The sequence below is a fragment of the Nyctibius grandis genome, chromosome 14 (genome assembly GCF_013368605.1).
Source record: "Nyctibius grandis isolate bNycGra1 chromosome 14, bNycGra1.pri, whole genome shotgun sequence".
Taxonomy (NCBI): domain Eukaryota; kingdom Metazoa; phylum Chordata; class Aves; order Nyctibiiformes; family Nyctibiidae; genus Nyctibius; species Nyctibius grandis.
In genome coordinates, this window is record NC_090671.1 from 11647503 (window position 1) to 11671550 (window position 24048).

General features: G+C 42.0%; 1 protein-coding gene across 1 annotated transcript in view; it reads right to left on the minus strand.

Moving 5' to 3' along the window:
* The window catches only part of LOC137670148 (transmembrane protein 132B-like), a 242679-nt gene that overhangs the window by 20821 nt on the left and 197810 nt on the right, over positions 1-24048 (minus strand). Inside the window, exon 5 of the mRNA XM_068412813.1 lies at positions 18981-19124. Within this exon, the coding sequence (XP_068268914.1) occupies positions 18981-19124 (144 nt within the window). The remainder of the gene's footprint in view (positions 1-18980; positions 19125-24048) is intronic.

Below are 24048 nucleotides of genomic sequence, written 5' to 3' on the forward strand. Positions count from 1 at the left end.
ATATCATACTTCAAGTTGTTTGGACAAACTGCAATTATCTCTTGATAGAGCAGCAGTTCCACTGCCAGGATGCAGAAGAGCAGGTGCACATGAAACCTCACGTGGTTCAAGCTCATTTAAATCTCAGCACAGTTTGTGTCTGGGGGAAGCTTCAGAAATGCTTTTTTTCATGCAACCACTACTTTTGTCAATAACCATAACACATGGACCAGAGCTCAGAGCAGGGTCTCCTGCTTCTTTGTCCATTTGCAATCAAAATTATGCCAGTCCCATTCTTGCTCTGTTTCTGTTTTGAGTTTCTGTTTCTTTTAAGCAATCTAGTATGCAAGTCAGCATGGCTTCTACTTGCCTTGTCACCATGATGCAATACCTCTCCTGGGCTAACATCCTTCCCAGACAGGCATGCTTATCTCTAGACAGACATCTTCATTCTTCGCACTGAGATAAAGGATCTCTCACCAGCACAAATTCTAAGCACGTGCTTGTCTGAGGTGGCTTTTGCTTTAATATTTGATCCTTAAACTTCTGCAGATTAGGCATTACCAACACTTGCTAGTTTAAGTAAACATCCACATGCTTTATATTTATCAGCTGGTATCCCAGAAGGGCTTAAGAGTTGTTTGTCTAGTGAAACCCCAGCATATGGTGCCAGCTCTTTTCTTGCACCAATTCTAATTGCAAACACTGAACCAGTTCTGTAAAAACTGTTAATTAGGTGAAACTAACACATATGTTTGAGCTATAAACTAAGGTGGTTCCCACCCCCCCTGCTTTTTTTCCCCTCGCTTGAATTACTCACACAAATGGGGTTATAGACTGACAGAATAATTTACGCATTGTTGAGAAAAGTAAGAGGGGAGAATATTTAGGCAGATGTAACATACTTCAGTTCCACTGAAGTTCTTTGTAAAATAATGGGCTTTAAAAGTAATCTTCTGTGTACTAAGTAAACTTAGTATTCATGATTCATGGCTCTAATCCCTGTGACTGAAATTTAAGATCTAAGGCTCCATGAAATTAAAAGAAAAAGAAACAATTACATGCGTATTCATTCAATTTCATGTATTGCGTATCCTTCCATTTTTCCAATGAAATTTTAATAGGGGAAATAGAGGTTTCTAAAGAATGCGTAAAAAAACCCCAGCAGATCAGTTGTAACTACTGAAGCTAACCAGCTCTTCTGTGCCTGCTGGTTTCTCGATATTCCTGGAGAATGCAAGTCACCTCCAGATTTCCATCTCCCACAAGTATTTCATAGATGCTACAACACAGTGTGCAAAAAGCTCAAGGACACTAAGTGTGTGCAGCCCTCGGGTAGGACATCGGCCTCTCAGCCCTCCCCAGCTGCACAGAAACGCTGCGGAGTAAATAGGAGGATGCTCACAACAGGGCCACTGCACATAAAGTCTTCACGCTGCTCCTGGACTACTCCATAGAGGAAAGGAGCTCTGTATGCTGCTTCTCCCACCGAAGGACAACTGCACCCCTTCCCTATGAATGCAATTTGAATATACGGCAACTACAACAGCACCGTAAAGCCACAAGCCCAGAAGACAAGCTTCAAGACAGCCAAGTAATAAAGCTTGTGAGCTTAACATAGTATTAAGAGTAATGCGTTGTCATGAATGTTAGCCACACTCATCTAGCCTTTAATCTTGTCCCAGTAACAAAAGGATACACCATCCTATCCCAAACGATCAACAGAAATCCAGAAAAAAAAAATCCAAAAAGAGCTTTTGAATTCACAGCAGTACACTTCTATTTTGTAAAGAAAACTCTGCTCCTATGCCTAGCTATTAATGCACCAACATTCATAAGTCTTCCCAGCTAGTTTTTTAGTCTCTGAGCAATAAATAATTCATTAATTAGTAAAAAAGGAAAAAGGGACATTCAGACAGCAAACACAGCCAACAAAAAAACAGCCCTCAAACCACATTCATTCAGCCAAGTGCTTCAATAAAATTATTTGGAGTGAATGTCAAGAGCATTTACCTAAAAAATTACCTTCCTTCTCTCAAGTTATGAGACTAGACTACACTAAACTGTTCTATTAATCTAATACAGGATGATGCAGAAGAGCAGCATTAGGAGAGTTCCCTATTCAGTAAATGGAAAAAGGCAAGAAACATAGATGCATGTAATTCAAAGAATCAATTTAGATATATACAAAGATGGTACAAGTTCCTCACATATACAAGACGGTCAAACAATTTCTAGACATCGCTAGAGCACACATCCTATTGCACTGCATGCACTACAGTCCTGCTAATGCTTGTAATTTTAGCACAGCACTTAAAATATTTGGTGCTTTCTATGAAAATTCCCATTCCTGGAGTCATATTAGTCTGTGAAAAACTAAACTTAATTTTTCAAATGAAAGAAAAGCACCTAGCTGTAGTGGGTGCCATGAACAGTTTAAAAATGTGGACTCCCTAAAGGTTGACAATACTCCAAAAAGAGCCCCAAAAGTATTCTGAACCTGATTTTTAGCCAGTGTTGTCACTTTCCTGGAGGGAGGGTTTGTGTACACCTGTAAGGCCAGTAATGTAACTAGAATATTCCTATATATTGTGCACAGCAAAAAAAACCTTTTTAAATGCCGGCAGTATTTGTAACAATAGAGTGGGCTTAGCTACAGCATAGGGAAAAATGAGAGGAAAAAATGTTCATTGGCTACAGATGAGAGGACAGTGAAGTTAAAAAAGGGGAGTTCTGCTCTTTCCCATCATCTCCACGCCTGTCCTGCACGTCCCAGCTCCCATTGCTAGCACTGGCTCCGGGAGCTTCCCGCTGGCTTGTGCTGGGTGGTCTCCTGGGTGACTGCCCGCGCTGAGCTGTGCTCCTGCAGCCAGGTACTGGCAGGGAATGCTCTTGGACCGTCACTCAGGGAAACCGAGGGAGGTCCTCTAGGATGAATGCACTGGAAAGATAAAAGTCTCAGTGTATCAAAAATACAGCCAGATTTCCATTGACGTGTACAGTCTCAGGGCTCTTGAAATTGTCAGGAAGTGACTGAATGACACAGCAGAGCTTTTCCAAGAAAATATTTCATCTCTCTTTAATGTCAGAATGACACAATCATGAGACACAGCTTAACTCCTTAATGCAAAGTGCTGGCTTTGCTTCTGTATATGAACAGATCTAAGATTGTGCTGAAGATGGCACGCTTCAGTTGTGACACAGCCTCAACTTAGAAGCTTAAATTCTGCATATAAATTCAAAGGAATTACCATACACACATAAGCTGCACCTCAGTCAGATGGAATCCCTTGAAAATAGGTCCCTATATAACCCACTGTTTCTGATGGCTGTACACCTACAAATCCTCCCACTCCTAGCTAAGGTTTCTTGCCAGACCAGGGGAGGAGAAATCCAAGAGAAGCTTAAGGGTGGAGGGAAGAGCCTCTGTGGGATCAGTGGGAATGGAGCCAGAGGGTGCTTTGGGGCAAAGCTCCCCTTGTGGTACCCACACAGGGACAGCAGCTGCACTGCGTCTGAGTTGCTCGGGGGGTTACAGATAGCTCATGAGTTACGAGAATGAAAAATCTGATCTGATCGCAGTAGCAGCTGCCTTCGTGTTCTCCAACTGGAAGAGGAGAGGAGTGAATTGTCCCTGTGGTGCAGGAAGAAGCAGGGAGTGGAACAGAACAAATCCTGCAGGAGCAGCCGTGTTTGGGGAGAACGCTCAGGGTGAAGTCTGCTCTCTTGCTGTTTGACTTTTATTGTGTCAATAAATCTAAACTCCAACAAGGGGGAAAGCAGCACATCTTGGCTAGAGTGTCTGTGCAGAGCAAAATAAGAAAATGCCTGGTGCAATTGTAACACAAATGTTTGGCTACTGTTAGTAATGACTATGTCGTACTGATGATGGAAATGGGTTTTCATTGACGTGCACCAATGGTGTAAGTGCTCTCTATCTAAAGGGTCTGCAGGACTAAGGGGCCGCTGACATCTCCTGCTAACACCTCCCACTTTTTTTTTTTTCCTCTTTCATTAACAAACATGCTGGAGCTTTCAACCTTTAAGTGTCTTTCACTGTGGGTGAAGGACAGTGTTAAGGAAAGAGCACTGCCAAGGATGACATCTTTCCCTACACATCACTACCCAAACATGCAATTCAGCCCCACATGACACATACCTGCCACAAGTCATTGAATGGTGCTTCTATTTCCCCAGAGGTTCTCTGCTGGTCATCGCAATGTATTTTACAAAGAGAATTAACTGTCATAATCCTTCTTTTAGCAAGAAGGGAACACAGCTTATTAAAACCCTCCAACAGAAGAGGAGCCCTGAGGACACATGGTGTGTGGCTCAGAAGTAGCTTTTGGGCAGGTGGCCCTGCACTGAGCAGCCCGGGGTTGCCAGGTCCAAAGCTCCAAGACATCACAGCGGAAAGACTGTGCTGGGGGCTGCGGAGCTAAGGACTACTTGGGTCTGCAAAACACATAACAGATCACAGAGTTTTCTCTTTTGAGAAAAAAATTTTTAAAATTTTTAAAATTTTTAAAATCTGCTGATCACAGTGAGAACAAATGTCAAAATGCCTACCTTTTGGGTGACACAAAATTTACCTTTTTCCACAGAGCTCTTCAGAAACCATGACCTATCGACATAAACAGTTTGCTATTGACTTTAACTTAAAGGCAGAGATGGAGTTATCAGAAAAAACAGCATAGAGCTACCTGACTCCTCCATTGCTCTCTTCACTGGATCATCACTGATTCAAAGCTCATATGACCTGGGTGGACTGAGCTTCTTTCTTACCAGGTAAGACTCTGTTAAAATCCTGCTACAAATGACTGTTCTTCCTATCTATCTGTCAGTCTTTCTCCCATCTGCAGCCACAGTGCATGGACTTGTATGAACTCTATCTAAATGCCAAGATGGATCTGTAAAGCTCTTCAGTCCCCCCACTGAATCTAGGCAAAAATAACTGTTCCAACTCATGCATGAAAGATAAATGACAAACTGCAGAGTGCTGCCTTAAGTTTTCTGTTGTGCTTTTGGATTTTTCTCTTTTCTTTTCTTTTTTTAATATCTTCCCTTAGGGCTGTGTAGATACAGAAAAACATGCCATAGTCAAAGAATTTAAAAACCATGGGAACAGGACAAAAAGGTTTCTTTCTTTTCTTAAAGTTAGACCAATTCACTTCATCACAAGACAAGTATATGTAAAAGCTACGTACAACAGAAAAGTACATCCCAAACCCTAGAATCACAGAAAACATTAATCCGTTTGGCTCTTTCACTAGCTGTTATGAATTGTCTCTCCTCACCAGAAAGCCTAAAGGCGCATTATGGACTTAACAGGAAGTGTATTCAATCAGCAGCGTAAACAAAGGATGAGCAAACCATGAAAGGTTGCTTGTCTTGATCGTGTCTATTTCTTTATATTCTTTTAATGATGCCACATTGGCCTCATCACCCAGACACATTCCCTAAAAGCCTCTGGTATGGGCCTCAGGAAATATGGTTTCCTTTAAAGCCTCTGCCATTGACACAGCATAGAAGGAGCGTGACAGCTTAATCAGACCATATCGCTGGTGCCTGCCTGCAGGAGAGAGATGTTGCTACCCCCTGTTCAGAGGGTCAAATGCTGTCAGAGTTGCAAGTCACTCGAACACTGGGGCAAACAGGTGCTTAGACAGTAAATTTGTTGGGTTTATTGCTGCTGTTACACACATAGAGCTACCGAATGCATGAAGATGTAGACAATGTAAAAAAAAAGACAATACTCCCAGATTGTGTCTGAGAAGGAAGTGGTGTCATTAAAAGTGGTGCTTTGATAAATATCCCTAAAAAGGGGAAAAAGCCTATGTTAAAACTCACTAGAAGAGGAGACAGAGAAAGCAAAATGGAAATCACCTAGCTAGGTAATGCAAATATAAAGCAGGTTGACAGCACTGGCAAATGTACCTGATGGAGCTGTGCCTTGGTTAGCCTGGGTTTTGGTAAAAATATATTACAATTGTACACGTATTACATGTATTGCAGGCTCAGGTCAGTTAGCCCAAGATGAATTCTTTGCCGTGGCTGTGACCCAAACTAGTTATTTTAAAGTTAGCAGAGATTTTATATTAATTTTAGTCACACTGCCAGATCCAAGTGGGCTTACTCAGAAGGATATGATTAGCTGAACAACTGGAGAGGTGCAATCCAGGTGTGAGGTATTCCATGCAAAATACAGGAACTATTTTCACATGAATCCTAGGTTGTTATCGTACTTTCATCAACTAGCTTGCTATAGCTACAAAAAACAAGTTCATGTGAAGCACAGATCTCATTTTTTTAATTAATGCATAATTTGTCTTTTGTACTGTTGTTCCCTGGAGACATTTCCTTCCCCATTCATACAAATTAAACAGAGACAATGCAATGCAGTGCTATTATGACTGCCACATTGCTGCCCAAACAGAACACAAGTCCCGGGCAACTAATACTGTAGCCCAGGCATCCCTACCACAGGGTAACAGGTGCTATACTGTGGTTTTATACTCTCTGTGAAAATCAGCACTGAAGGCTCACTAGGTTTTGCCTTTTTCTTTAAGAAACTCATGTTCCCTCTCTTCTTCACCGATCTTGGAGTTTTCTTAATACCGGCTTCTCAGCTGACAGCACATGGATATTTTTTTTACAATGTTCACGCTGTAAGTGCACTTTGGACGCTGTGATAGGATAGCTGTCATCTCTACCTCTGTGGCTTCATTTCCAATTTCATCCTGAAATCTTCAAATAGTTTCTTGCATTGATCTCCCACTTCTGTGGCAAAGAAGGGCTTAGTGAAGTTTTGTTTGGGATTTTTAACTACACCTGCTGCCAATAACCACACTTTTTTTTTCCCTGTCCATTCACCTTACTCTCTGATAGATTTCATATTCTTCCCTTTCAGCTGTTTCTTTCAGCTGTCTCTTTTCAGCTCTTCTTTCATTTTTGTCCCTTTAAGCTCTTAGAGCTTATAGCTATGTGGCTTCCCCTCTCCTTTTTATTCTCCACACATAAAGACTTTCAAAAGGGGCTTAAGAGAGTGGCATCCCCACATGCTCTTAATTTACGTTGGTGATGAGTACCAAAGATGACCCTTTTGAGACATTTAAGAGCTGGACAGTCAGTGCCTCAAAGCCACTTGCTGCACTTCCACAGAGGCCTGCGATCCAGTGGGATTCGCAGCCACAGGGGAGGTGTCTCCCCCTGTGCCTGAGGAAATTTCAACACCTAAGGAAGGATTATCAAAACCGTCTTTAAAAGATGAGCTCTCAGTTTCTAGTGTAACTGGAACCTCTCCTGCAAACCTCCTGTCTTGCCAGGAGATGCCTTTTACCACTGAGCAGCAGGGGGGCAGAGTCAGGATGTTCCTGTGACCTTTGCCTACGCTGCTCGAGCAGCCGGGCTTACAACATCCCGGCTTGGAGCTCTGCCTGCGGACATGCTGGAGAGAGAACACGTTCCTGGACGTGCACCGATCTTTGACAAAGCCAAAAGAATCTTTCCATCAAAATCACTTTGGCCAGTGTGGCAGGTACCAGGGACTATCGTACGTCCAGTTTATTTTCCTTTTGCTAAAGGGTAACATGGAAAAGGACACAAGGGTTCTCACCACTGATGTTGTCCTTAAATGTAAATACTGCAGACTTTCAAGGAGAGGAGAGCTCAGCTCATGAGCTTAAAGGAAATTACTTCTGTCTGCCAATAATCTCATCTTGATAGCATGACATCCCCCTGCAGCAGGCACCTCTGAAGTCACTCTGTGGCTACCAAAGCTATTAGATTCTGTTTACTGAAATAACTCTATTATGGCTCATGTTTTATGCAGGTCAGAGATGTAGTCCTATCGATTTAACTTGAAAGTGCACCCTTTCTTGTGGTAGCAAGATGTTTGCTTTTCTACACTTTGCTGCCTGCCTTGTTGCCTAACGTGACAGTCTCTGCAGCTGGTGTAGGTCACCAGTTTTCAGTGAACTCGTGTTCTACGCAGGACATTTGCACTTATTGATTCAGCGTTAAGGGCCATTCTTGTGCAGATATATTCTGCCTTGCCAATCTGTAGTCCACTTCACTTCTAGCTATGTGCTCAGGTTCAAGGGGATTATTCAGTGAAGATTTTATTCCAACTAGAATAACCAAAACACACTTCTGGTTTCCTCTGCTGCTCAAGAGGCTGCTATCTAGAAAACACACTTGCACTGTGAGGCTTGCATCTCACGCTCTTTACAGTACCTGAAAGGCTCTGCCAGAGACTTCAGAAGCCATGGAAAAGGTGTGGTACAAAGGGTCCATTTCTCATGAGGTAAAAAGGCCAACTCTGATGACGACAGTTAGGTAGCACTAGTGGATATCTCCTCTGCCTGCCTGGAAATCAGCACACGCACAGTGCAGCAAAGGGCTTAGGCAAGGTTGTGCAAACGTCCTGCACTGAGTTAGGGAGTCAGGAAGGGATGAGCTGCTCTCATCAGATTCCTGATTTTCAGGATATTGTATATTTCTTTTCCTTAGTTCTTTTCTTGTCTTTCAGTCTCATCCTAGCTGCCTTTATTTAGAATCACCTTCATTTTCAGGTACCTCAGGCTTTTTCACTGAGCTTGCTGCAGCTTTTTCTGAACTCCCAGTGATAGAAAAATAATTATTTGAAAGACAAGCAGCAGCAGCCACCTTCAAAATCTCTTCAGTCTAAGTAGGATCCCTTCCCATCCTGACCCACGGACACTCACACAATGTCAGCAACCTTCTCCAGAGTCACGCTCCTGCACAAAACCATCTGTGTATTCTTCAAATGGGCCAAAGCTGGAGGCATTTTCTTACAAGAATTAAAGAGATCAAAGTTGGCAATAATATATTTTTCCTCAGGAAAAGTAGTTACACAAGATGAAAATATCAATAATAACATAAGGCGATTAAACAAGCCACATTGTTGTTTGCTAAGAACAGAAGGTCTTAGCAAATGGCTGTCTACTAGACTTTAGACAACCATACTCACCAACAACATTGTAAAAAGCAAACAATCTGTAACTTAAATAGTTATAGTTGCATGGTAGCCACAGAGAATACTGGGAAACATCCATACATGGTGGGCTTTTGCTTTATTAAACAAATAGCACAAAAGAGAAGCCTCCCACTATCTCAGCTCTCCACTGTAATGGTGCTGGCTCAATCTTCCCCATCTCACCATAGTTCCGTGCAATTATTTAGGATCCAGCTGCACCTGTGTGGTTTCCTCCCAGTGTTACGTTGCATAAAGAGACAAAAAGCCACCCCTGGACCTCCGCAGGGGGAGGCTGACACAGGAGGTGTTGCAGGACAGGCTGTAAGGAGGACAGACACAACCCTGGCAGCCTGCTCTAAGAAAAACGCAGCCCCGTATTTGCAGCTCCTGTTTCACTTCTACACTTTATTTGCTTCAGTGTTACTTTGTCCTCGCTTACGGTACTCGGGTCCAGATCTTCACTCAGTAATTTTGCAAATGTTTGCTTGGCATTTATAGCGCACAAAATGTGCTTAAAAACACAGCAATGAAGGATTTACTCCAAAGATTTTCTCATTTTACACTGATGATAGTCTCTCATGCTAAACTTATTACAGGTTGGGGAAATCTAAAAGTCTACAGCTTCTGCGTGGCAGGGACTATTTAAGTCTGCAGTTTTCCAGTATTGGTGTATTGAAAACTTTTATTTGTGGGGTGGCAATAAAAGATGTGGAGAGAAAATCTCCCCTGGCAACATGTACTCTTGAAAAGCCCTTTCAAAGCGAACATTCCAGCAGTGAGAAATACTTGAGCACACTGCACTCCTGTCTTCTCCTTCCCTCCCTCCCTCCCTCCCCGCCTCCCCAGCCTATGCTCTTAGTATCGGAATAATAAATTTCTTTGTGCCCCATCTTACAAAACCATTTCACATCACCTTCATGCACTTGGCTGGGGAAGACCTCGCAATCAAAGGTTACATTCTTTCACGCAGCGCTATCAGTATTTTATGTTTCATTGCAGCCAAGTGTTATCAGCTGGCCATAAAGCATTCAGTTTGGGGGAAAAAAAAAAAAAAAAGAAAAATCATTGTATTCTGAAATACTGATTGCATCAAATGGCAACTAGATTGGAAGACAGTAATCACGCTGGGCTCAGGCGATTAAAAACTCACTTGGAAAATTGGCGCTTGCTGAGCCTCTATGGAAAGAAATGAATTAAGAAGGAAAACAATAAGGAAGGGCATACATTAATTTTGCTCTGCAGTGGATAATGTTGAGTGTAAGAGATCTAAGGAAGGACTGTGTGTCTTAGGGATTTTCTCTTACATTTTCAGGAGAAAACCTGAGAGCCATTGGAGAGAGGTTGCAAATTAAATCCAAACAGTAATCTCAGAAGCAGCAATTGGAAAAGAGCAAATAAATAAAGCATATAAATAGGAGATAGCTTTTCCTGCTAGGAACTTATCATTTCTGACAATGCAGCTCAAAGAAAGAACTCCCCCTTGCTGGGCAAGCTCCATTCTCCGTTCCCTGGGTAATGTCGCTCCCCTCCTCACTGCTAAGCTGCACTGGATATTTGTACAAGTAACTCAATAAAGGATTACCTCCCAGAATGTCTATATTGTAGCAAGCCCTGTGTAACTCTTGCTCAGCTGTGAGATCTGTAGGGTAGGCACTGTGTCCATACCGCTTTTATACAGGGTCGAGTACATTGTCAGCACTCCACAAACAATAAATGTGTGCAACTCAAATAAACGCCCAAATCTTCTTCAATGAAGTATACGTGCATTTTACGGCCTTTTCTTGCCACTTGCAAGAGTATATGTATCTCTGCTCATTATTCTCCTCTTTATTACAATACATCCTTTTCTCTGGCTCATGACAGATTTTGGATCCAGGCTCATCTTTAAGGGAGGTTTTATTCTCCAGCCCAGGGCAGGACTGTTGCTCAGCCCATAGGACATCATGGGTGCTCTCTGGCGGGCGCGGGCTGGAATCCCCTTTGAAGGAGCCAGAGGGTTCATTAGCTGCTGAAATGCATCTTTGCAGTGTTGAAAGGCCATATCCTGCACTGCTTCTCACACGAGTAGTCCTTACCCTCACTCGGTATATGGGACTATTTGCACAATTATTATGGGAGCAAAACCAGAACAGGAGTGAGCATTATAACATCTGTAATGTCTATCACATAGATTTCATACACAGGGATACCTACATCTATATACAGCACAGATCTGTCTGACACTGCCATCTTTCTCACTCACTGGTCAGACCACTGGTGAGACAGCGGTGACCCGTCCAGACTGGCGTGGAGCCCACCCTTTCCACAGCTCCAGGGGCCATGGTAGATTAAAGCAGTACGGGGAGGGGGCCATTCACTGTGCTGCCTGTGGGATGACAGAATTAACCAAGTTTGTAAAAATGCCTCTTGGAGGCTGTATTTTAAAAATGTGGCAAAGAAAGAGGTGGGTGTCGAGGATGCAGAAGCAGCTCAGAGCAGGATTAGACTCTGCTGTAAACTCTTCCAAGCAAAGCCTTTATTTTATATGTCTACTGACCACAGTTACCCTGTCTGTCCATATAAGGGCATTTATATGCCCCTCCATGCATCTATTAATTTCTATACGTATCTCTATCTATACATATGGCCTTGTATGCACCAGTATTTTATTGCCTCACAGTTTGCTGAGGGAATCTGGTTTTGTACCATATGTTTGTATTTGCATCTAAACTGCCATACTTTTTAAACAAAATCAAGTTTTTGCCATACGGGTGTGAATAAATCTGTACCAAATATAAAATAAACATGTTGACCAGTTGTCTGGAATGGAAGTACTAAGGTGGCTGAAGTTCCTGTTTGTCTTCCAGGGCACGGACTCCAGGCGATGGCGTTACCTGTGCCAACGCTGTTTGACCACTGACTACTTTAACAGAAACACACAAGCAATATGCTTATTTGTCCTAGAGTCGTGAAGCACTTCCAGTGCTTTTGCTCAGGAGAAATTCATCAAAGGAGTAAAATTAAACAACCTAATACTAACAAAACAGCGATTCATTTTCACACTGAATTCAGTGGAAAGCTGCTTAATTCCCCAGCCGAGCGTCACAGAATTCCAAATCTGCCGCATTGAGAAGCTGTAAAATGTAAAGGTGATGGATTTAGTTTCTATTTCCTATTGAACAAATGCAAACTTTAAAGTTTTAATCACTGCTTGACACTTTTGATTTTTTTAAAGATACACCTGGACCATGCTCCAATAGCCTGACTTGACTCACTAAAGCAACTCTACCTCTGGCAATTAAAGGCAGTCTTTGATGTGGGAGTGAATGTTTCGGTACAGTGACTTTAGTATAAATCAGACCTGAGAATCCACAACACAAAACAAAATGCTAAATCCTGCCATTTATTTAACCTCGAAGCCACCATTCCCACTGAAGCTGATGCAGACTCTCACTAGAATGCATAACACAATTGGAAGAAGAGAAAAGCCGTACCCGAGTGCGTATCTTCCATTCCCTCTACTTCATGCAAATGGCAAAAAAGTACCATTTATAACTTCACTTTGTCCTTTCATCCTTATTTAATAAGTTGTCCAATTCATTAATCCAGCATTTAGCTATTATTCCTTAAGGTCTGATTTTTCCCATTCTCCTCAAAATCCCCGATACACCCCAATCCTCATGTACAAAGGCACAGATCTGCCTAGCTACGTTATTTCTCCTCTTGTTGCTGTTCCCATGAAGGAAATCAAAATAAGTTTTCATTCTGATTTCCAATTCTCTATGATGAGAATGCAAAAATATTAATAATTAAAAACATAGCAAGAACAAAAATGCCTTCTACCACAGAGAAGAAAGGGATCTGTTTGTGTCAATGGTAGATGCTTTTTATGTCAAATAAATAAAGTGCACTTCAAAACGACAGTGGCGCGTCAGCCTCATCATCTCCATCCTCAGCTCCAATTATGTACCTCAAGGGAATGCATCTCAGAACACAACTGAGACACAGGTGTGGATAAGTTAAACCACAAAAGCATATACTCAAGCTGCATTCAAAATCCAACTGTGACCCACAAGGGCCAGAGGAATGCAGAGGTTTGGTTCCTGAGCATGCCGATTGCTGCCGGGCTGCCTCAGCAAAGTGCTCTGGAAATAAGGCCTGTTTGTGGGTTGAAAGATTCAGCATTGTATGTACATTTTAGCGTACATTTTTGATGCCCAAAACACCATTGCTTACTTAAAATGGGATGCCACGCCATCCAGAAAGCAGCATTTGCTGCCCAGTCCCACTTCTCTCAGCTAGCACAGTGAAGAGGGTGGAAGCTAAAGACTTTTTTCTCATCCTGTAGCTGACAGCTAATGGCTGTTTTAACTTTCACAGGGAGTAAATTTTGCCCTCTGGATCTGTCACTCCAACGCCTTTCACAGCATTGCATGAATTTAGCTGAGAGCACATTCTGGCCCCAGGGGTTTTGTGGCAATGGGAATCTGAATAAATTTGCCCAGCCAGAATGATAGTTCAAGAGGTATAAAAGCCTCAGAATCCATGAGGTTCATGCATACGCAATTAAAATATTTAAATGGCCAGCTGCATTAAAGTTTATAAAGCAGAGTTAATTTCCTACAGAACTTGGAGGAAAAAGCCTCTAGAAGTTTGTTGTTTCCTCCCAACAACAGCTACTTATTGCAGCATTTGCTTTTGTTGAGCCTGGACTGAGTTGTTTACTCTGTGCATCTCTTAGTATAAAATATTCAGAGTTTATCCTAAGCAATATCGCAGGTCAGGCTAATGATTGTTTCCCAGGACTGGGAACCGTGCCCTTTGCATTTTTTGCTCTCAGTGCAGCCAAATGCTAAGCCATAGAATTGTTTTCTTCCTCCGAAGCAGCAGCTGGTCCCTTGGAAGACGCCATAAGCATCTCTGCCGAAATCTGTGTAATGGCACATGTTGGCATGGTCTGTTCTTAACGGATCCTCTCCCAGACAAAACACTCTTTTCTCAAGCTGGCTTTGAAGACTGTGTGTGTTTAAAATTAGCTTCAGGAAGATACACACATATATTTTGCTATAAACTGTGTACAATGTGTACTGTGTAGAATATTAATTCTTCAATATGTGATTTTGTGAGACTGCCTCATTGGCATCAGTATTGCTATACATGGAGCTGTTTTGTGTGCAAATATGATTCTAGACCCAAAGTTTTAGCTTGGCACTATCATGAAAAAACATAGATTTCAACCTGTTGCTGTGTAACAGTGTTTTTTAAGATAAATCTTTAATATGCAGTAACTGGCTGTTACTCTTTTCTGGTCGTACTTTGTCTAGCTAGAAAACTAATTAGCAGAATCTGGTGACCTGAATGTCAGAACCTCTGATATTTCAGCAAAAAGCAAAATCCTTAATTCAACAGTTGACATATTGTAGAGAGATCTGCCGTGCTCTCCTGCCTCTCTCTTGTGACTCATAAAGGTGCACTTTGTATGGGGGCAAAGAGGGTGGGTTTTTTGGCCAAAATAACTAGAAATTATAAGAAGCCCTAATTTATAAGTTTGATGAATTGCAAGCAGCTCAATGGTATTTAATTAGTGGTCTAACTTAGGCATACCTGTCTACAGGTACAAAAGACGATGCACAGCCTTCAACAGGTTTCTTGCCAATAAATCCTAGTGGGCTTTATCGTCCCCGTGGTGCTACCGAGACGGAGACCAGCAGCTTCACGGAGGAGGTCTGGGGTAAAGCAGAGAGATAACCCAGAACTCCTCAGTCCCAAGCAGGATCCTCACCTCCTAAGCAATCCTTCTGTTCAGCTGAGGAATGCTTCACTGCTGTAAACCTCTTGCCTCTGCCAGGTATCAGAGGAGTCATTATTTCAGGATCTTTGCAATGGACTGCAGAGTCCATTACCTCCCAGCTCCCAAAGACAGATGGAGATGAAGCTGACAGTGACTTGAGGTTGTTAACAGCTGATTTCATGGAGCTGATGATACTGACTCACTGGCACTAATCAGGTCAGATTAAAAGGACAGCATGGGCATGGAGATGGACTCACCAAATTAAACATTCGCACTTCAAAAGCTTTCTAGTTGAACAGCTGCCTGCTGCAGCCCCAACCTGTCCCCTGTTCTGGAGCAAGACAGAGTAGTGAAGCCCCCAGGGCTGTCAATCTTGAACCATTCAGCAGCATTGAAGAAAAAAATCACGTAAAAAATAAGATCTAGTTCAAAATGAATTGTGTAATAAACCAACTGGCATCAAAGTAGATCCATCATCTAAACAACTAGAGAGTATTTTCACTGCTTCCAGAAAGAGTATGGACTCCTGGAGTGAGCTAATTTCTGCGTGAGTGACCACAAAATAAAGCTCTTAGGTAATGCAGTGATAGGTCCTCAAAAATATGATAGATGGAGAAATAAGATTAGCTCCACTTTATGTACAAGTACATTACATTTTTGATCACATATTTTAATGGTGAAGCAGCTGCAGAACTTGCAAATTGCAAACTCTGGCTTTGTTTTCAGAGCTCCTGCATAAATAGTTGTATTTAACAACTCCAGGCGGGCGTTTTCTTTCTGTAAATTGTCCTAAGAATGTGCTGTGAATCTGCAGTAAGGAATTGTTCCCAAAAATTCAGTATCATCTAAATTGGAGAACTGCAGTATCCCTCGCTTTCCCTTAGGTTTTTTTTTTCCCCCCATGGCTCCTTGTAGCAGTTCCTGTGCTGGGGTTACAGATCACTGTGTCCAGGATTGTTGAATAAGGTCCTCAGTTGCTCATCTGCTTTTTGTCTGGAAGAGGGAAGAACCTTCCTTAGATTCAATCTATTTATTTCAGCTATTACCTTCCCTGCCTGTCTTACACTATTTTTACCGCACATTAAATAAAGCCTAGCTGGCTGCTGTGAGGAAAATTAGGTCTTCTATTGTTTTAACATTAATTATGGAGAGTTCAAGATAAGGTTTGTGTTAGAAAAGTAGAAGGTAGGAATGGTTTGAATTTTACTTCCATTATAATTAGACAGGAAATTATGAAAAAGTGAAAAATAATTCATTGAAGTGGTTTCCTCTAGCACACTAACAAGAAAAGTGCATCCTCGCACAGATGGAGTCCATGTTACATTATTGAAGCACCATTATTCTTAATGTATGCCTCTGCCTGGGCACGTTGAGCCTGTTTCCATTGCACTTTACACGTGGGCAGAAATGGGCAGAATGAGGCCCTCTGACTCCCTTCTGTTCAATTGAGGGCCCTTTCTGTTACAAAAAAAATAGGCTAAATTAGTCCAGGGTGTAACTCCATGGAAGCCATTTGAATTACTGCCGAGATTAATTTGAACCATCAGTCAATTTCTGCATAACTTGCACAGGACATGAAAATATGACTAATCTAAGAATGAATTAATTGGGCAGCTGTCTCCCTTCCATTTGTACACTACTGACATAAACATTTAGACTAAGAAGTTGTCCTCATTATAATTTCCTCACTTGACGCTGCTTTGTGGGTGATGTTTATGACTACCACCTAACTACAATGTTTTCAGAATTTTTCTTCATGTGAAATTACCACGGTTCAGGCTTTTAAAGGCACTTTTACAGGGAGGAAAAAGGAGTTCGTGGACGTTACTTGCAGCTTCTAAGCAGCTGTAAAGACTGACTGTGCCAAAGCCCCTCAGGTTAGAGTTCCCTCTGTAATACAACCATCTCAAGGTGTTCCCTCCATAACTGATGTTGGTCTAGCTCTTTATTTCCCTCTAACTATGGCTCGAAGGCCAGTGGGGAGCAAGTGAACCCACTGTAACAGGCCAGCAAAACTTCAGCAGTGCTTACACTTCCTGACAGGATGGATGAGCAAAGGAGGTCCTTGCCATGGTACAGCTGCTTTAGTCTTTTCCTTCAAGGCTTTTTTTCCCCACCTGTGAAGACTGAGGCCCTGTGGTTCAGCATACATATAGAAAGGTTCATCCCACCATGCCTACAGCTCCTTTATCTCTCAGTGTATTGCCCATCACCAGAGTAGCTGAATAATTTATGCGTAAATTCTATCAAGTTTCCACCACTTCTTTCTTTTCAGCTTCACAACCCTATTTAGCTGTGGTCTGAAGGAAAAGCGGGACACTGGGAGAGAAGTCCTTCAAGTGAGTCCATGGCAGAAGACCACTGAAGTTAATGAGACTCTAGTGGCGATAAGGATTTTGTCCACTCAGAGCCAACAGTAGCTTCAGAAACTACATAAGGCAGGCTGAGGCTGGGAAAGAGATGTATTTCTCCACCTTGTTTGCAGATAAGGAAGCGAGCTTCCAAGGGGAATGAGTGATTTACCCACAGTCGCACAGGAAATCAGCAAGAGATATGGAAATTAACGCTGAGAAGCATTTCAGTGCCTTAATCATAAAGCCAATCTTTTCCCTCAAATGCCAACAGCATTAAATGTTCCTTTTCAATAATGGAATAAGCATAAGAGTTTCACTGACTTACAGTAATGTTTCCACCAAAAATTTTTAGAGGGGAACCAGTTCAAGTTAAAATGGTTGGTCAGTATTACGACTTATGTCCAACTGTAGGGACCAGCAATTGTCGGGACCAGGGACTGTAGCTGAACTGAGCAAGTTTACCTGTGAGATTCCTTTGAGGATCAAGTCATGCTAAGGTCAGAAAATGCAAGGTCAAAAAGTAATAGGCGTGTTTCATTGTATTTACCACTGATTAGGTAGGCTTTGAAAAATGTGGACTGAAATATTGTCTTGCTGGGAAGCTATTAAGCTGTTAGGCTGAGGGAATATATGGCTTAGAATAGGAAAGATTCACATCTCTTGCCTACGAATAAATCACTTGTACATCATCTATCTATTTGACCATCTCTGAGTAGTATTTATATCAACATGATGTCTAGGTAGCTGCCTGGATAAGCATGTTTTGTATAAATACATAATAGCCTGGGCCAAAGACAATTCACTGTGTCTTAATTGAAATAATGGTGTTACAGCAGTGATCAAAGAATTGTCTCTTTAATTGTCTATTAAATTATTAGCTATTAAACAGAAATAAAAGGTTAAGAATGCAACACTCTCTGTTCTGCCCAAAAGAATAGGAATATCTCTCCAATTACAAAGAAACAATAAAGGCAGAATTAACAGTGAAAAGAAGCTTAAGATTAGACAATTACATCCAAAATGCCTGACAACTCTTATTAGAGGGTTTAGCAGTACGACCTATATAGAAAAGGCAAAACAAATTTGGAAGCAAAGTCAATATTGACTTTACCAAAGGGGCTTGTAAAGGGAATATGCATTTTTCTGAAAAAAACACAGGCACATAAACCCTGTACTAAATTTTAACTCAGCTAATTAATCGTTATGGATTCAATCTTGCAACCAGTACATATACTTCCAGCTAAAAAATTATGCCTGAACAGCATTCATTCTGAGAACACCTCTCAGTAATTTGTGACTGAAATCCATTATAAGGATGCTGCGATTTTCACAAAAATAACATTACTCCCATTTTATATCATCAGGATTGAGGCGAGATGAACTCAGTGAAGATCACATTCAGAACTTTTGTTTTTGTTCATTAAGTCAATATATTAGAGAGTCGGGTACCAGATCTGGGAAAGAGTCCCAGAGGCATTCTCTTCTGTCAGTGATTTGATACCCAAATAATTTCACAGAACAGTCAAATGGGCACCTGATTTATACCAACTCAGATAACACGTTCTTTCTCATCAGCACTGGCTGGCCAGCAAAGAAAGTCTAGGACTGCTCTTTCAGCCTCCCTGGGCCTCTCTCCCACATGGAACACAACAGCACAAATGGCTCCACATCAGTCTATGGGAACATGCTAGCTCTGCAAAACCTCTGGAGACCACTCTCCTCATCGCACAGTGGAAACAACCCACAACCACAGAAACACCCATGACTGTAAAAACAACTGGTTGACGTAAAATCCCAAATGTGGGCTAGGTCCCAGTATGGCAGTGGTGGATGAGAAAAGGGTGAAAACTTCGTTCTTCATCTCATGTGGGTGTCTTACCTTTATGACGTCTTCATCAGCTGATTTGCACTCGGTGGAGTTCGAAACATCAACCACAGACCCATCCTCCTGCACGGCAACAACCTTGACTGGAACAGACACCGTCTTGCCCGTCAGAATGGCCGTGTTAAGGACTTCCGTGTCCTGTATGAACACACACAAACAAGGGATGGGCGTTAGAGAAGCATAAAACCATGAGAATGCCGCAGGGGTCAGATTGAGGAGCCAAACCCCTGCCTCTGACAGGGACGGGGCAGAGGAGCGTCCCTTCCTTGCACACACCCTTTGAGCTCCCTATGAGAACTTTCTAAGTCAAAAGTTGCATCTGGACCATCAAGTTCTGGTTTTGACAAACATGGATTTACTCTTTTTGAGCCCATTTACAGGTTTGGCTGCCAAGGCAATGAAATCTGTAGTGCAATTACATGCGAAGGCACATCTGCAGCTTGGCAGAACCACAGCGCTATTCGGGTACGATCTCCAGAGGGTGTCAGCAACTCTTCCCACCCCTTTGCCCCAAATCATGCGTGATTTGGGAGATAACTATCAAGCATTACAATAACAGCATTTCTTCCTTACTGTTCCAGCTAACAGTGTTGCCAGTTGACCATTTTCCCTTTTCAGGACATAAATACATGATAAGAAAAACTATGGATGAGGCAGGGTATTACAAACTAAGCAATGCAAACCATATACAATTTTTTCAATCTTTCCCCATCAAAATCCCACCTAGAGATGTTTTACCACATTTATCTCTAATCCTGATGAAGTGCAGGCACTCTAATCCTAGAGTGCAGGCACTCTAATGACTCCATTAACACAGCCTTCCTCTGTGTCTCAGTATGGCTGCAGTTTGATTAATTACTCCAAATGAGTTGCTACAGAGGTCCCTGCCTTGCGTAAGCAGGTATGTGGACTGGAGCAGAACAGCCTCCAAAGGCCTACAGAGCAGCTTGTCTCTGCTTAAGTGGTGCTTACTGCAGGCCCAAAACTTGACACATATGCAGGGCAAGGAACGATCTGTGCTTTCACAGAGATTCAGTTCAGCCTTCTCGGAAAGCCTGCAATAGGAAATACTGCTTTGAATCAACCCGCTTTTCATTTTTCAACTTCCATAAAACTAATTGCTTGCCAGTTGGAAAAAAAAAAAAGTTGCTTCCAACTAATCTAACTTTAAATTCCATTATTAGAATGGGTGGAAGAAGAAATGGATTTTAGTGAAAAATTGGATGGCAGCTTGCATAGGGAGATATATTCACTATCATTTGCTTCTGTCTGCTAGCTAGATTGATAGAAAATAATGGGCATTGACCACAAGCTAAGGACAGCTGGAGAAGACCAATAAATACTTGCAACTAAGATGTATTATTAATCAATATTCGGAAACTTCTACAAAAAGCACCCTGAATTAAATGAGTTGAAGTACTAATAACACTAGTGCCGGCTAACTAATATAGTCTACTAGAGCTTTATGGGCAGTCACGTTCCAGAAAAGCATTTAAGCATGTACTCAAGTCCACTTCTGTTCAGAAGAGCACTAAAAGTACGTGCTCAACTTGACACTTAGACTTCAACATGATTTAAGCATATGTTTAAGTGCTGTCCTGAATAGAGATGCTTTTCTGAATAATACCTCGTTAAATAAATATACTGTCTTTGTTCTGTTCTCTGCAAGGCACAAACCAGATGTTTTACACAGTAAATGACTGTCTAGTTTTTGTTTATGCTGAATGGGCTCATTTATAACCAGCTGCCACCCATGAGGGAGGGACACTGGGAAAAAGAGAAGTATGTGACAAAAGTGGAAGTGTGAAAGAACAAGTGTATAATCTTTACAAAGACTGAGGTTTGAACAAAACTAAGAAGAAAATGCACTGCCAGGTGTATCTCAGGTGGAAAGCCCTTGTATAGGACAGACAAAGAGAAACTGAGGGTGCTTCATCCACAAGTATGTCAGAGAAGAGGCAGTTAGATTTCATCAGACCAAGAGCTAATATCCCATAAATCCTAAGCCATCAATCCAATATAAACATATGCCAGATACATGATGAAGACATGGTGGTCCTGTGTCAAAACGCTCTCAAGCAGCAGTTTGCCAGCGTGCTATTTCTAAGCCATTCTTCAACAACAGACTGTTGTCTTCAGTGCATGAGGGGAAACAGTATTTTTGCCAAGGTCACATACAATGAATACACGACTAATTTCACTTCCAAACCCCCTCTCTGTTAGTGCAGCTATGTAACTCCTGCATGGCAGGGAGGCGGCACTTGTATGCAATTATGGTCTGATCCAAAGCCCCACTGAGTCAGAGATGAAAGGCTTCTTTTGACTTTGGTGGACTTGGAATCAGGTTCTCAACAGGCCTGAACTAATTTCTCTCTTGGTTTTTGCACTGTTCATTGTATCACCCTCGTGTTGACCCTCATGTGTGACAAAGGATAAACAAAACCTCTAACCTCCTCTTAACTCTAAGTGCTGCTTAGCTACCAAGCTGAAGTCAGACTTTGATGCTCTGAAGGATAATGCAAAGTTTATAAAGACATCTGCATTCCTTTCATAAACTCCCTGTGAAGATCAGCATGAGAGAAAAGGTCTTAGAAGAGACCTCATGACCCTGCTATTTGTGGGTGCTCTAAAATATGCTCATCCTACTACTCTTGACACAAGCACTGTCCTGAACCTTCCCTCCTTCCCAGGGCATACAGGCACCCACTGTGCTAATTAGCTGGTGCTGCTCCACAAAAACTACACTTCACTGGTAAGAAATTCTACTATATAAATCAATATTTCAGATGCCTGATGCCTGGATCGAGTGTTACACAAGTATAATAGGCTGTGTAAAGACCTTTTTAAGAGCTGGCTATTTATAGACTGAAAAAATATTTCCTCTGAGGAAGAAATATGAAGACAGAACTGAACTAATTGACTGTTCATTAGATTTATACACATACTTTTTTTTTAGTGCATCTTCAACAAGTAATAGCATTTCATCTAGATTCTGTTAGGCTTGGTTTATATTTCCACGGCAGGGTTTACTGCAGAAAAAAAGTGTTGCTGAATTTAAGATACCTGCGCTGGTTATTACTAACAGCATCTGAAATGTAGAGAGGGGTAATAATGTTGATTTACATAGGCAGGTCCTCCCGCATGGCACAGCATCAGTGAAACATCTGGAACAACACCCAGGGACCACCAGCACAAACCTCTAACTGCTGACACTGCAACGTCCCAGGTGAAAAACCAGGAATCCCCTCCTGTTTCTTTTGTGGAGAGTTTCAGCTGCAAGATCTTGACCAAAAGCTTCAATTCAAGCAGCCCAGGTGGAAGCTACACATTCATATCACAGGCTCTATCCCTGAATAACAATTATGTGCATGTTTATCTCCAGCTCCTTCTCTGTACCTGAATGCATTAGCACTTCAGCAGAGCTCTTCTTAATTACAACTGTAACCTGCTAATAGCGTTTCTTTGTTGTCTGAAGGAATCTACTTCTTAGCCAGCCTAGGCTAAATTAAAATTTAATACAACATCAGGTCGCAACAGAACTAGGAAGCAAATGACAGCTGTTTAATTAAAACCTAAAGCTGATTAGATGGCACCACTGAGAGAAATACTCACGAGAAAGAGCAGAAAACTACTGAAACTCAAGGCCAGGATAATGGCTTTATTTAAATATGAATAAACCCTGCACACAGCCATAGTAAATGTTTGACAACTCATTGCTTTGGACAAATGGGGGGGAAATGTGAATGGGAGACGTGCAGAGAGTCACCATAGAGCTGTGATTACCAACACCCCTGTTCCATACGTATGTGACCAGAACCAGGGATTACCAAGGAACGACTACAATAGGTAGACACAAACTAATTGAGGAACTCCAGGCACAAAGTTCCCAATAATTAGCCCTTAGAGACCACCACACCTAAACCCTCCTTAAGCATGTGACTCTACAGCTGCTCACCCAGCTACTGTGAGACATGACACAGTTTTTCGCCCCCTTCTGGTTGAAAAATAAAGACATGGAGAAACAGATTATGCGTCTCACAAGAAACCATCTCAGGAACCAGGAGCTGGACGCAGGTTGCCCAGACCCCAGCCCAAAGCGCATCTTCCCTGCCCCTTTGGGAGCAGCCAGCATCCTTCCCACCAAGTCTGGCAGAGCACAAAAGCCCCAGGCCGACCCAGTTTACCGTGACAGACACCATCCTTGTGATTAATGCACCAGCTGGATGTGTTTTTTTAGAGGTTAACAAAACATGCTACAGTACAGTAAACCCAATAAACACTCAATTGTAAACCAGGAGGGAAACCTAAAGCCAACCCTATTCCACTGACAAACGCTACAGCTAAATGCCTTTTGGCATTTAGCTGAAATGACTGTCTTTAGTGAAGAAGGCACAGAGCTGAAACATTTGTCTGCAGAATTGCATTCCTTCATTATTATTTTTTCCCCAGAGTGTACCTCACGAAACACATTTGTAATATTAGAAGGAATCTTTAGGAACCAGTTCTCCTGCCTGCAAATGGCATCTCTTAAAAAATGTAAATTATAGGGCAGAATGTGACGTGTGGGCTGGGCTAGGGGAGTTTTTTTATTTGATAAATTATTCGCCACCTTTTTCTTCAGATCAAAGAGCAAGGCAATATAAGTCCATTAAGCAAGCTTAATATATAAATTAGATGCTTTACTGAAATTATTATAATCCAAAGCAATTCTGTACTTTTTCCCCCTCATAGCTGAATACCATTTTAGGTTCCCAATACGTATTAATGAAGCCTGGTTGCTAGAAAGCTATTTATATTCTCCACCATTATATCAGGTAAGATATACAAGTTTGGCACCCAATGGTGAGAATGAACAACTGGGATTATGTGTTTGTGAAACATTAGAAAACATAAACAACCTTGCAAAGAGCTCACATTGTTCTTTGACCCCTTTTCCTCCCTACATTCATACAGTCAGTCCACTGTACGCCAAGTGGCCAGACCCCACAGTAACGCTAGCCGGAGGGCTGCTAGCTGCTTTGGCAGATGGCTGGCCAGTCGTTATTGTGGGCTGAACTGGCAA